We start from the raw sequence: 12,901 nt of genomic DNA, 5'->3' as shown, positions 1-12,901 counted from the left end.
CAAACATGGCAGGTGTATAGGACTACATGGGAGTTTAGTGGTTAATGTATGGGGCGGCAGTGGCTCAGGGGTAGAGTGACCGGATCGGAACCGCAAGGTTTCCAGTTCAAACCCGGGCTCCCCCAGAGTTAGTGTTGAAGTGTCCTTGAGCAAGACTCTGAACCCCTAATTTCTCCTGATGTGCTGCTTGGTGCCTTGCATGGATTCCTCCGGCACGGTGTATGAATGTGTGTGTGAATGGGTGAATGTAATGCACAATCTATGTAAAGTGCCTTGGATAAAGGCGCTATATAAATGCACCATTTTTACCATTTAATGTAAAAACAAATAAAGTTCCTATCACACAAAGATTTCCCAGAGCCCCTTTTTGAAGACCCATGATTTATATAAATAAAAAAACACAAAAACATCACAAGGAGCATCTTTGAATGTGTGTATCTGGATGTTGCAAAACACATTGTTCTGCATGGAGGGGGTATACTATAAAGAGGCCACCGTGAACCCACTGACCCAGCTAGAAAAATCCCAACTGACAATGTGATCACCCACCCCACCCCACCCCCATGTGCTTCCTGTTGTGTGGCCCCCCGCTCTCCCCCAAATACCCACAGCCAGTCCAGTTCCGAAGGGTGACATACTGACATAGTAGAGAGAGAGAGAGAGAGAGAGAGAGAGAGAGAGAGATCACGTTCACAGCGAACGGACAGTGCTTTCATTGTCCTGTCCTGTTCTTTTTCTTTCTTTAAATTTGTATTTATTTTTTATTTTTTGGACATCCTAGACTCAATCCGGCACGGTGTGTGTCGTGAGCGGAAGCCGATCTAACCCAGACACACCCCTCCCCCATTACACTCAGTCTCCACCCTATAGGCTGTCTACTGTTCTGTAGACAATATTTTAATCTTAAAAATAACAGTTTTGGACATATTGAGGTTTCCACCGACAGAGACGATGTTCATTTTGGGGTCCTTGACATGAAGAAGATTGAGAACTACACAAACCAGTGACCTAGAAGCTCCATTTCAGTAAATAATAATAATAATAATAATAATAATAATAATAATAATAATAATAATAATAATAATAATAATAATAATAATAATAAACTGTATTTCTATAGCACCTTTCATGACATCAAATGCAGCCCAAAATGACAGCAAACACATCAATAAAAGAAAGATGCAAGCAAGAGAAAAATGAAAGAGTAAAGGAGGAGGTGTATGTCTCACTCTCAGTCTCCACAGATCTGTCTCTTTTAATAGGAATGATGTATTGTGACCTCTGTCTGCAGCCGCCAGTGCTCCTGGCCTGCCTGCCTGTAGGCACTGTAGAGCGAACAGCGCCGTCGCATACAGGGCCTCACACCTGCAGGGCCTCGCGCTATAGGCAGCCTATTTATTTAGATTTTATTTTTTTATAGGGCCAATAAATGTTAACAAAATCACTCATCTCAGACCTTTGCTTACATGATGATATGCAGATGTAATAATAGTAATTGTAGGTAGCGATCTTGGAGCGATCTTGGTAAATTGTAGGCTATACCTTTACATGTTCGTTTGATCAAATCCATCCCAAGCTGTCATCTGTTTGCCGTCTTGGGAGTTTTAGGCAATTCCCCCCCCCCCCCCCCCCCCCAGAAGAACCCCAGGCAGGCATGCCTGGGGGGGTTCAAGTGGTTCATGACAAAGCGCAGCCGGAAGTGGTGATGTGGCTCTTCTTACACTAACATGTTGTGACAGTTTGTTTTGCCATCTCCCTTCATGCCCGCCAGTCGCATCTCCAGCCTTGATCAGCATCTTCCTACAAGCAACTTAAAAAAAAGAAAACATTCTCAACAGGGCTGCATGACTCACACACTCTGAAGACAACTCAAGTGTCAACTTGACATTGAAGCCGTTTCATACGAATTTAATATTTTACCGGAGATATTTTTAGCCGTATTTGGTGCAATAAAAGTGGACATTAAACATTAAAACCTGCCACTTCATTCGCTTTTATCACTTCTCCTGGCATGTGTGTGGGGGGGGGGAATAAAAGTAAGGGGTGGGGGGGAGGGGAGGGGCTTTGGAAGTGTGATGTTTATTACCGGTACATTTTATTCTCTCTATCTTGTCAAGTCTGGCCATGCCAACGGAGACAGAACATCGACTGCATTCTATCTTTAGAAATACGTGACTCCACAGGAAGCGTTTAAGCGTATTTATATGGCATATGCTGGCATTTGTTGGCCTTTATACTATACTGTTCTCTTTTAGGTTTTAATGAATTTGAAGACTTTTAACCATAAAAGGCAAAAATCTGGAATTATTTGTTATTTCAAAATCTTACAAGATTTTTTGTGTCACAAACTGGCCAATAAGTACATGAATCCTGCCTCCTCCAAACAGTAAAACACTGACTGCAACTTTGCAACTTGTCCACAACTTGTCAGTCCACAACAATGGGTAGCCTACTACTAGTACTACTACTACTACTACTACTACTACTACTACTACTACTACTACTACTACTACTACTAGTATCATCAATATCACAATATTGGGACGACGGTATGATATATTTAGCGCGCCGATATATATTGCGATATATCGCAATATCGATATATTGTCGCACCCCTAGACATTATTGCTCAGTCTCATTCCTATGTCGCGTGGGGCTTATTATCACAGGATGCCTCAGAGCGCATGACCTTGACCAGCCGCGTGTTGAACAACTTAAACCCAATATGGTTGACCGGAGTGCCTCAGGGCTCTAGTGTCTTTCTGTGTTCTGTTATTGTGGGGAAAAGTGGTTATCTCTTAACAGAAACAACAACAATTTTCAACCTTGTTTAAGGGGGGGAGAGAGAGAGAGAGAGAGAGAGATAGAGAGAGAGAGAGAGAGAGAGAGAGAGAGAGAGAGAGAGAGAGCGAGAGCGATGCAATTACCTACGGGAGGAGGCTGGGGGTTCGACACTTCGACCGTGGACGCATTTGTCTTTGTCAAGCTCAAGGACAATATCAGTCACCACCAGAACCAAGGACGGGGGGCGTGTCTGATTGTCTGAAATGAATATCGAATATCTAAATACTGAATCAAGCATCTTGAAAACACAAAAGCCAGAGTAGATCGTTAAAAATGACCCCAGACATATGTTTGGAAGTGAAATATCCCTTTGGTTATTATTATACCTCTGTAACCCTTCTGCTACAATCCCATAATAAGCCCTGGCTACAGCGACAGCCCCTCACCCAAAGATGTCATGCTGAATTAGGCAGTACGTGTTCCTCGGTGCACGGCGGCAGCCAGCATGATCCCCCCGTCTCAAGGCAGTTGAAACGGGCCCTGGACATCTGCAGAGCGTAGCGGTCACACTGGGCTGGCAGCATGGCTACTGGCAGCACTGGCCACTCTTACTCTGACCTCAGATGACTGTAGAATATATGGGCCGGATGCCTGGAACACAAACCTTTAACCTAATTTGAACTTGGCAAACGAATGGCATTCTAATCGGGAAAAAAGAAACACTGGAGGGCAAAGATAAACAGAAAGAGGAAACTCCTCTTTGTTGGACCGTAACAATAGAGCGTTTGTATTTACACTGTGTGTGTGTGTGTGTGTGTGTGTGTGTGTGTGTGTGTGTGTGTGTGTGCGTGCGTGCGTGCGTGCGTGCGTGCGTGCGTGCATGCGTGCGTGCGTGCGTGCGTGCGTGCGTGCGTGCGTGCGTGCGTGCGTGCGTGCGTGCGTGAGTGCGTGCGTGCGTAAGACATTTGCCTTGTAGAAATGTAGAAATAGTTGTGCATGTGGGCGCTGCTTTAGCAGCCTCACCAGAATAATCTCACCTATCTAGTCCTACACGCTATATCACTTAGAAACTCCATTCAGACTTTAACATGTTCAGCTTACTGTGGAATCGAATGTTTAGTATAGATTTCGAGATATAATACTTTAAAGATTAAAATGGAAGTCAATGGAGAATTTTGTACCTCGTAACTTCTTCATCATTTCACCTGGAGACTTGTTTTTGAGACAATTAACTTAATAAAACGTCAGTCCTATATTCAGGGCCGGATCTACCATATGGGCACTTTGGGCACTGTCGGTATTGAGCAATGTTTTTATAGGGGTTTATATGTGACCCTACCATTAACATCCTATATAAGACAAAAAGGTAAAAAATGTCCTTATGTTTCCTTATGCTTTAAGTAGCGCATGTGACAGGTCAAACTTGGTTTTCATGATTCTGAATCCATTCCAAGCATTAGTTTTGCACGAAAAACACTCCTTGGACTATAAAAACAGCCATAGCCATTTACCCAAATGTGCCCAAAATGTGCCAACCTCATCACATTTGTGCTGACCTCATCACATTTGTCATGACGGCTATGGCCGGCTATGGCCACACATGTGACCTCAGTATTCTCAGAACCCTGGCTACGGGCCTGCTGCGGGGTACGCTCTCTGTGTCTCTGCCTGCATATCTGAATGAAACAAAACGACAATTGAATATGTGATTCAAAAAAGCTTGTAGAACTGCAAACTGTATTTTCATTATTTTAGAAAAAAAGAGTACAAAAATAAATAGGAACAGTTTTGGACGTTCAAGAGTTCTGGCCAATGGCGATGAATTGCAATGCTGATAATCGCAGCAGAAGTAGCCTCGTCCCAGGCTTACTCATCTGTGAAGAGAAAGCCCTGGCATAGCCGGAAGTGTCGGTCCGGAACATCAGTCATATGTATTTCCCCCGGATACGATATTTTGATCACTTGTTTCATTCACGGATAATGTAAACAGAGCATTAGGCTTCTTGATCAAATAAGCAACACATTGAACAAGCTAGATGGTTTCAGGAGGAGTAGAGACAGGAGAGCAGGAGAGAGGGAGACAGAATAGGAGGGAGAGAATAAGGTAGGCTACAGGATTTTTTTTCCTCTCCTTTCTTTTTTGGGGGGGGGGGGGGGGGGGGGTTGACCCGCCGCGCCCGCCCCGTGATAATTGCGCTGAAAACCAGGTTAACTCACCCGTGCATCACTATTCTACGCCAATCGGACTGTTTGGACAAGTTATAACACCTGTGTTGTTCCTCAACATACATGTATGACAGGTGTAGGACTACATTTGAAATTCATGAATAGACTAAGACTAGACTAAAACTAAAACCTTTTCACATGACTAAAACATGACAAAAACTTTGTTGTCAACTTAGTTCAGACTAGTCATTGGTTCGACAACGACAACCTATCTCAAACCCTAACCTAACCATAACCGCAAGCACGGAGCAGCGCATGTTCGCCAACCTTAACGCATGTTGGCCAACCTTAACGCATGTTCGCCAACCTTAACGCATGTTCGCCAACTTAAACCGGTCGCCAACCTTAACGCATGTTCTCCAATTTAAACCGGTCGCCAACCTTAACGCATGTTCGCCAACCTTAATCCAGTCGTTTTCCGCATGTCGGACTATTGACATTTAGGAAAAGTGTACGCACCCCAACAGTGCAGCCAGCCATTCCTACAACTTCCATCCACCCAAACCAACCAAATGAATGGAGCAGCAGCAGTCATCCCTCCATCAACCCCTGGCCTGGTGGGCCAGTATAGTGGCGTATACAGTACATCATCATCATCATCATCATCATCATCATCATCATCATCATCATCATCATCATCAGTGATGTGATTCCTGGCCCCATGCAGCCTCTGGCCAGACCGCTTGCACGCCACTGCCTGCCTGCCTGCCTGCCTGCCTGCCTGCACGCCTGCACCTGTCTGTCTGTCTGTCTGTCTGTCTGTCTGTCTGTCTGTCTGTCTGTCTGTCTGTCTCTCTCTCTCTATCTCGTGTCGTCCAGAAGCATCCGGGAGGGAGAGAGGGGCTGAAAGAGGGACGTGTGCATCATGAGCACGCTAGCTGTGTCCTGGGCTGACCCCGCCACTATTTATTTTGGGTCAGAATGGACATATTTAGCATCGCTGGCTGGCTGGCGCGCTTGGCTGGCGCGCGCCCAGCCGCCCACAGTGCCTAGCACTGCCTGGCATAATACTCTGCTGCTAGCCCCCTCTGTCTCCACCGTCATCCACCCACCCACCCTCCTGCCACACTCACTCTGCAGCCAAACTGCAGTGGCGGACAGTAATTAAGTAGATTTGCTTAATTGTACTGTACTTGTAAAGGTATTGTAAGTGATACTGCTTCGTTAAAACACATTCTGATGGTACTCGTGATTTGATGCCATTTGATTTGAAGTGAAATTGGAAGTGATGACGCACAGAAATGAGCAGACAAAATTGGAACTGGAACACTATAAAATTGAAGCTGATAAATGGGTACTCTCTCCCGATCCTTTACTCGAGTATTTACGTATTTGTTCACCTGCACTGCACCCATCCACCCTCTCCTGCCACAGTCTGTGTGTGTGTGTGCGCGTGTGTGTGCGTGCGTGCGTGCGTGCGTGCGTGCGTGCGTGCGTGCGTGCGTGTGCCCACGCATGTGTGTGTGTGCCAACAGGAAACCAAAGGCTGCAGCTTGCTGCAGTAGCTGCCCACTACGTCCATAAAAAAGTCTTTGTGCTGCGGGAATACTAGCCTCGGAAACCCAGAATTTTTTATCTCCAGGGAGAAAAAACAGTCTGGGCCAAGTCCACTTCAGTACGGCATATCTCTCTGCTTATTTCAGATCGTCTGCACCTTTGTTAAATTAACGCACACACATACACAGACACACTCCTCTCTCTCTCTGTCGCTCTAATTAATTAGTCTCATGTCGCGCACCTGCGTGTAGTTTCTCCCGGCGGATCTTGCCAGGAGCTTCCTATGCCATAGAAAGCATAGGTGGGTTCCAGTCTAGGGGAATACTGGCCTTCAGATTAACTGAAAAAAAGCGTATTCACAGCTGATAAAGTATGTTGTTGTTTACTTTATTGTTAAGCAAAAAACACTTGAACCCCAGCATCCATATTCTGGGTGGACGTTAACCAAAATAGCATCCCTCACCTCAGCACACAGTTCCCACAGTTTAGGATTAGGCTTGGGGTTAGGGTTAGGGTAGCTCTCCACCACACCGACGTCGGTGGTAGAGTACAATGTCGCATCGGATCGCAAGTTTTAGGGAAGTTTTAGGGAAATCCATCCAAGCTTGTCAGTTAGCAGCAGGCTTGTTGTTGAGGCTATTTTTACCGCCATAGTAGCTGTCTGTCTGTGTCAGCTCTCAGGTGCATATCGGCCTTCACCAACTTTTCACAGCTTCCATTCCATTCCAGTCCCGACTTCATTCAAGTGCCAGTCTGTAGTAGGTGGAGATTGATCTACCTTTAGGGTTGGAAAATCTGCAAAAAGAAAGAAATAATGGATCATTAATGGATAATGGATCATTGCGTGGGTTCCAAATGGCACTTTATGGGTTTGTAACTCTGAGAGAGTGGAACCAAATGGACACTTATTCCCAATGTATTTCCATTATGGCTGCTGTGCACTGCATATAAAGCCTATTGCAGAGAAGGCAAGATGGTATAAGCCAAGAGCAAACAGAAATGCACTGTCCCCTGCTAGAGACTCTCCTGGGTCAATGTGTGTGGCATGGCTGATGCATCCTGTGATGCATCATTTAGCTCAATGGAAAACAGGTGCGTTAGTCCAATTAGTCTGACTCAGGTCAGGTGTGACTGCTAAGAATCAGCTCTCACCCACACAACAGAAAACAGGGAGGTTCCCAACCTTTTCAGTTGACCCAAAAGATGAATATAGGTGTCCGACCCGGGCGTATAATTTAACTGTATAGCTAGATTCTGCCATGCCCCGCACTGCCTGCCTTGCGAGGCAGGCAACAAGGACAGTAGGACAACACACCCAATGGGGGAGCAGTCACATTCAAATATAGCCCAAACCCCATTCCAGTACCTGCCTTGGCGGCGTGCTTTGCAAATCGTTAGACTTTCAACCCAACCTCCTGGGATCGAATCCTGCTGTATTCCTGCTGTCTACTATATTTTTGACTGAAATGGACAGCTCAGGTGAACGAGTCGCCGCGCTGAACAAAGTCCCCTTCAGCCAACTCAGCGCCGTCCGAGTTATGTCCCGATAGGGACAGAATCATTAATCATGTTTTGGGTTGAGCATTCGGCACAATTAACTGCCAATCAACGTGACCAACACAGTTCCAGGACTTCTAGAATCAGAATCTAGTCGTATACAAATATAATGCCTCCCTGGGACCCAAAGAGCCTGGAATCCAGCTTATTTTCACAAGGAGTATTATACATTCTGAAAACTTCTGCAAAAATTCTGCATAATGTATTTTTACTTGGTGGTATTGATACTTTTACTTAAGTAGAACATGTGAGTAGCTACTTCTTCCATCCCTGAAATGTGATGCGTGGACTTTGATGCAGATTTCCTGGGTTGTGTCAGCTAGCTCCATGAAACCATGGAACTTCTGACTCTCCATCCCCCAGAGCTAAGCATCGGTGCCACATCTAGAAAAGGTCAAGGCGTCAGATCTGTGTGACAGTTTGATTAAGGTTAACATAGTTTGATTAAGGTTAACATACTTCAACTGAAGTGTGAAACCTTCCTTGTTCTTACTGCCGTCTTGCATATCGTGGCTGATGGGTGGAAACCTTGTATGTCCAATGAGCCTGGTTTCCAAGAAACTCAAGGGACAAGTGCCCATGAGCTCCACTGAGCTCATTCCCCCCCCAGATTCGGCACAAACATGGGGATGAATTCATTCTATTATGCCACCAAAATGTGGAATGACTAATCTTATTACGCATTTATTTGATTATTTGCAATATTTAGAAAATACAAAATTGACGATCTTTACGAGCGTTGTGAGCTTGTAGATCGGCTATTGTCACTACACGTCGGTGCTGTAACATGAATTGGAGCATCCATTTCCGAAACAAAACATAAACAGTTGAAATATGTAGATATGAGGTTATCGCCCCGACAGCAGATATCCTAGAACATGCTGCACAGCTCCAAGGAATATGCAAAAGGTCAAAAGAAGGTTAGCAGGTTCCCATTCATGCTCTTGCTTTTCATCAAGTTCCTGTTCATACAGTAGGCCTATTTAACTAACTACAGTAGGCTTATAGTCATTACACTTGTTTCCCAGCAAGACGCCTGCAGTACAGCTAGGTCTGGTTATAAGACCTCTATTTCACAGGTAATTGTCTCCACCAGGCCAAAGGCATGGGGAGAGAGTATGTTTTGCACTCCGTTCGTGTGTGTGTGTGTGTGTGTGTGTGTGTGTGTGTGTGTGTGTGTGTGTGTGTCCGTCCGTCCGTCCGTCCGTCCGTCCGTCCGTCCGTCCGTCCGTCCGCCCGTCCGTCCGTTACCAGCTAATCTCCTGCACCGTTGGCCCGATCCATGCCAAACTGTGCACACCTCACTCCCTGGATGCCAACGACAAACCTCTAACCCAAATATTCCACAACGGCCTGTTATAGCGCCACCATGAGGCTGATTTTGGAAAAACACATTTATGTAATTACTCATACACATTTTATCCATACATCACACAATTCGGTATACACTATCTCCATAGTCATGTGATCAACACGGATATGCACCATTTCCCATCTTCCATCCTGATTGGCTAAGATTGGCTTCCAAAGCTCACATGATTGGTCCGTTTCGAAACAGAATGCCACAAATCACAAACACAGTGACAGTGTGCAATTTCTGTAAAACGCATTATTTATATTAGTCGCACAGATTCCATCCAAATCTCATCTCATGATCTCTGTAGTCAATTGATCAATACATATATAAATTACAGGTCAAGAAAAAAATACTGTAGACACAGCATGGTAGAAAGACATCACAATCAAAGCAACACTGTAATCCATAACTGGAAAACACAAATACAATGTGCAGCTCTATAGGCTACCCTCCTCAGCAGTGCTTGCATAGAGCTAGACAGAGGGAAATACAGGACAACGTACAGTAAGCATGTTTAACACTGTCCATACATATTGGAAGGAAATTATGGGCCTCTTCATTATATCCTTCACAGGTCTCGCCAAAATACAAAATACCAGCACCATGACTCAGTTTGACCAGAATGGAAAAATAGTTTTCAATAGTCTCATTGGTAACACCTGAAGGAAGCAAGGAAACAACCCAAATTCTTTCCAATATGGCTGCTGTGCACAGAGCCTTTTAGTCTATTGAACAAGCTGAGCGAACGGCATGTCTTAATAGCGCTCTGCATGTCTATTGGTTGTCCCAGGCCAGAGTGGAAGATAAATCTATCATTACCCCTCCTGCTGCTTAACCTTCCCACAATCTCCAAGTAAATGTTCAGGTCCTTGATGTGAAATTGTTTGATCACCACTGCACTGCGTGGAGAGCTGTTGAACGTGGTTCTTTGGCAGTCTGAGCAAAGACGTCAACACCGAGCCACTTCTGGGAAAGCCTTTCATCTGATGCCTGGGGCTCCACGCCTTCCCCTCGATCACATACTCCAGAGTCGCAGTCCTGTTCAGCGTGAACACGGAGTCGCCTCTCACCACCGACGTGAACAGGGCGCCTTTGCTGTTGGCAAAGTGCCCCGGCAGGGCCGCCCACTGGCCTGTCGTCAGGTTGTAGCAGTCTATCATGCACCTCAGGAAGTCGTTGCGCATGTTCCGCATGACGTACAGGTTGTCCCTGTGTCCGGCCATGCAGTGGCCGTAGCTCTGCTGCCTGATCAGGGTGGTGAGCAGTGCCCACCGGTCCTGCCCCGGGAGGTACTCGTAGATGTCGGTGGTGTCCTTGGGCTTCCACAAGCAAACAAACATTCTCCCCATGGCTTTGGCCCATGCCGCTCCTGCGGCGGCTCGTGGCAAGTGTGCCGCGAATGTCCACCTTCCCGTCTTGACCTCGTATGCCTCCACGGAGGACATGACCTGTCCGTCGTACTCCCCGCCGATCGCGTAAAGGTGACCCTGATGTCCAACCAGAGAAAAGTTGTAGCGTAACTGATTCAAGCTGGCGATCAGGCTCCATTCGGCGCTTTCGACGCTGTAGCAAAAACACAATTCCGCCGCTTTTTTCCCGCCTCCCTGCACCCCTCCCACGACGTAGAGTTTGTTGTCTAGAACAGTCACTCCGGCCATCGCTGTACTGGCTTCCAGCGGCAAGTCTGTCAACGCCATCCACTCGTTCCGGTCCTCATCCAGGTGCCACACGGTCCTGGAACCGACGTGGATGGTTTCGTGGATGCCACATGTGGCGTGTCTACCAACAGCCACCAAACTGCTAGGACTCAAAGACTCAACGTAAGAGACCAGCTCTGTGGGCAAGTGCATCATGACCTCGGCCTCGAGGTCGCAGTACATGTCTCTGATGTACAGAGCAGCAGCGTGGTGGAGTTCCATCAGGCCAAACGTTGCAGCAGTGTGATACATGAGTAAACAGTTGTCGGAGTCAACGAGGTCAACGAGATGTTTGCCAAGTTGTGACACCTGCAAAAACGCTGCACATTCAATGGCCTCCACTAGTTGATCACCATCCAACATGGGTCTCGCCCCTCTTAAAACTCCAAGGGCAATCAGGAAACCCAGAGAGGAGAGACATTTGAGATGGATTTCGTCTTGCCAACACTCTTTCATTCCAGACCGATACAGAGCTCGGAAATAGTCACAGTTCCGTATTAGCAAACTCTTCTTTACTGAAAAATGAGTGCCTCCCACAACCACTGTGAGTTTAGCTGCTGTTTGTAGAAGTCCCGGGGCAGCAGCAGCACATGGAACATGTCTTCTGCTCTCTGTGGAGTCACCATTCAGCCACTCCATAGCCTCGTCATAGCACAGTGCCATTGTTGCTTCGCCGACTCTCCGCGTCCCACAGAAGCTATATGACCGTGACAGAATTAGAAGTTAAATTATTTCTACAAGACTTGAACACAAAGAAACCCAGAGCTACAGCTAGATAGCTCTGTTACAAAGATGGCCCACTGTGTGTAAAAGGGGGGGTTCAATTCTTGCCACAGCAATCAAAATAGAAGCAGCTATATATAGCACAGGGCAATGACACACATGGAGTGCATGAAGGCAAACAGTCAACCAGTGAAAACGAAGCGTGGAGTTAGTTCATGCAGGACATGGGAGTCATACGGCCATGCAGCTGTCATCAGGTGTCAATCTGCTGGTTGAGTAAGTACGTGTATCTAATCAGCCACACATTTCTACGCAACCAATCACACCCCGTTCTCACAGCAAGGCAGTCCATTTCGCTCCCTGCTACACACATGACACAGCCTTAGATCCACCCTACCTGCCTCTGATTGTTTTTCTGGTAGAAAGAGGGTGCAGGGTCCAGGTTCTAATCCAATTGGGTGTATGTCTCTTTTTTATTTCTCTTTTTATTTTAAAGGAGCATTCAGTGCAGGTGATTTGGAAAACCCTTGGTCCCTCCCGGTAACAATAAGTGCACATGCACGCACTACAGTGGGGGGACATGCAACAGGCCAACAGCACACACACCAAGGCCCGCCCCCGCTCAATCATGATTGGTGGAAGGCCCCTCTCTATCCTGATTGGATGAAGGCTGGGTCACCTAGCCAAAACTAAACCTACGTTTGTTTGACCCCCGGGGGTCAACTGGGGACAGGGAGGAACTCCTTATATGGTCAGCACACTCTATAGTAGGGAGGATTGTCACAACAAAACAAAAAAAGAAGAATTAGAATTAAGTTAAATCACTGAATATACCTTTAAGGTTAAGTACAGTGGTGGAAAGTAACTAGATGATTCTACTAAGGTACTGTACTTAAGTGAAATTTTGAGGTATGTTTACTTGGAGTATTTCCAAGTTGCAGTACTTTTTCTCAGAGGCAAACATAATTTTGTATTTGACTCCACCCCAATAATTTGAAAACTTGTTACTACTCTGTAATATTTTTATTATTACACAGCGAGATTGTAGATTATTATTATT

General features: G+C 46.0%; 1 protein-coding gene across 1 annotated transcript; it reads right to left on the bottom strand.

Annotated features, from left to right (window-relative positions):
• Positions 1 to 10,197: 10,197 nt before the first annotated feature.
• On the bottom strand, positions 10,198 to 11,811 carry LOC306923021 (kelch repeat and BTB domain-containing protein 13-like). Its single transcript, XM_079500975.1, has one exon. The coding sequence runs from the start codon at positions 11,779 to 11,781 to the stop codon at positions 10,237 to 10,239; it is 1,545 nt and encodes a 514-aa protein (XP_079357101.1). The 5' UTR covers positions 11,782 to 11,811; the 3' UTR covers positions 10,198 to 10,236.
• Positions 11,812 to 12,901: the final 1,090 nt, after the last annotated feature.

Source organism: Electrona antarctica (genome assembly GCF_951216825.1).
Source record: "Electrona antarctica genome assembly, chromosome: 5".
In the NCBI taxonomy this organism is placed as follows: domain Eukaryota; kingdom Metazoa; phylum Chordata; class Actinopteri; order Myctophiformes; family Myctophidae; genus Electrona; species Electrona antarctica.
The sequence above is the reverse complement of the archived record's forward strand: the minus strand, read 5'-3'. Positions and strand labels throughout refer to the sequence as shown.

Bases quoted from the DNA above. Each gene is read 5' to 3' on its own strand.
- LOC306923021 (XM_079500975.1), bottom strand. From the start codon at position 11,781: ATGGCACTGTGCTATGACGAGGCTATGGAGTGGCTGAATGGTGACTCC.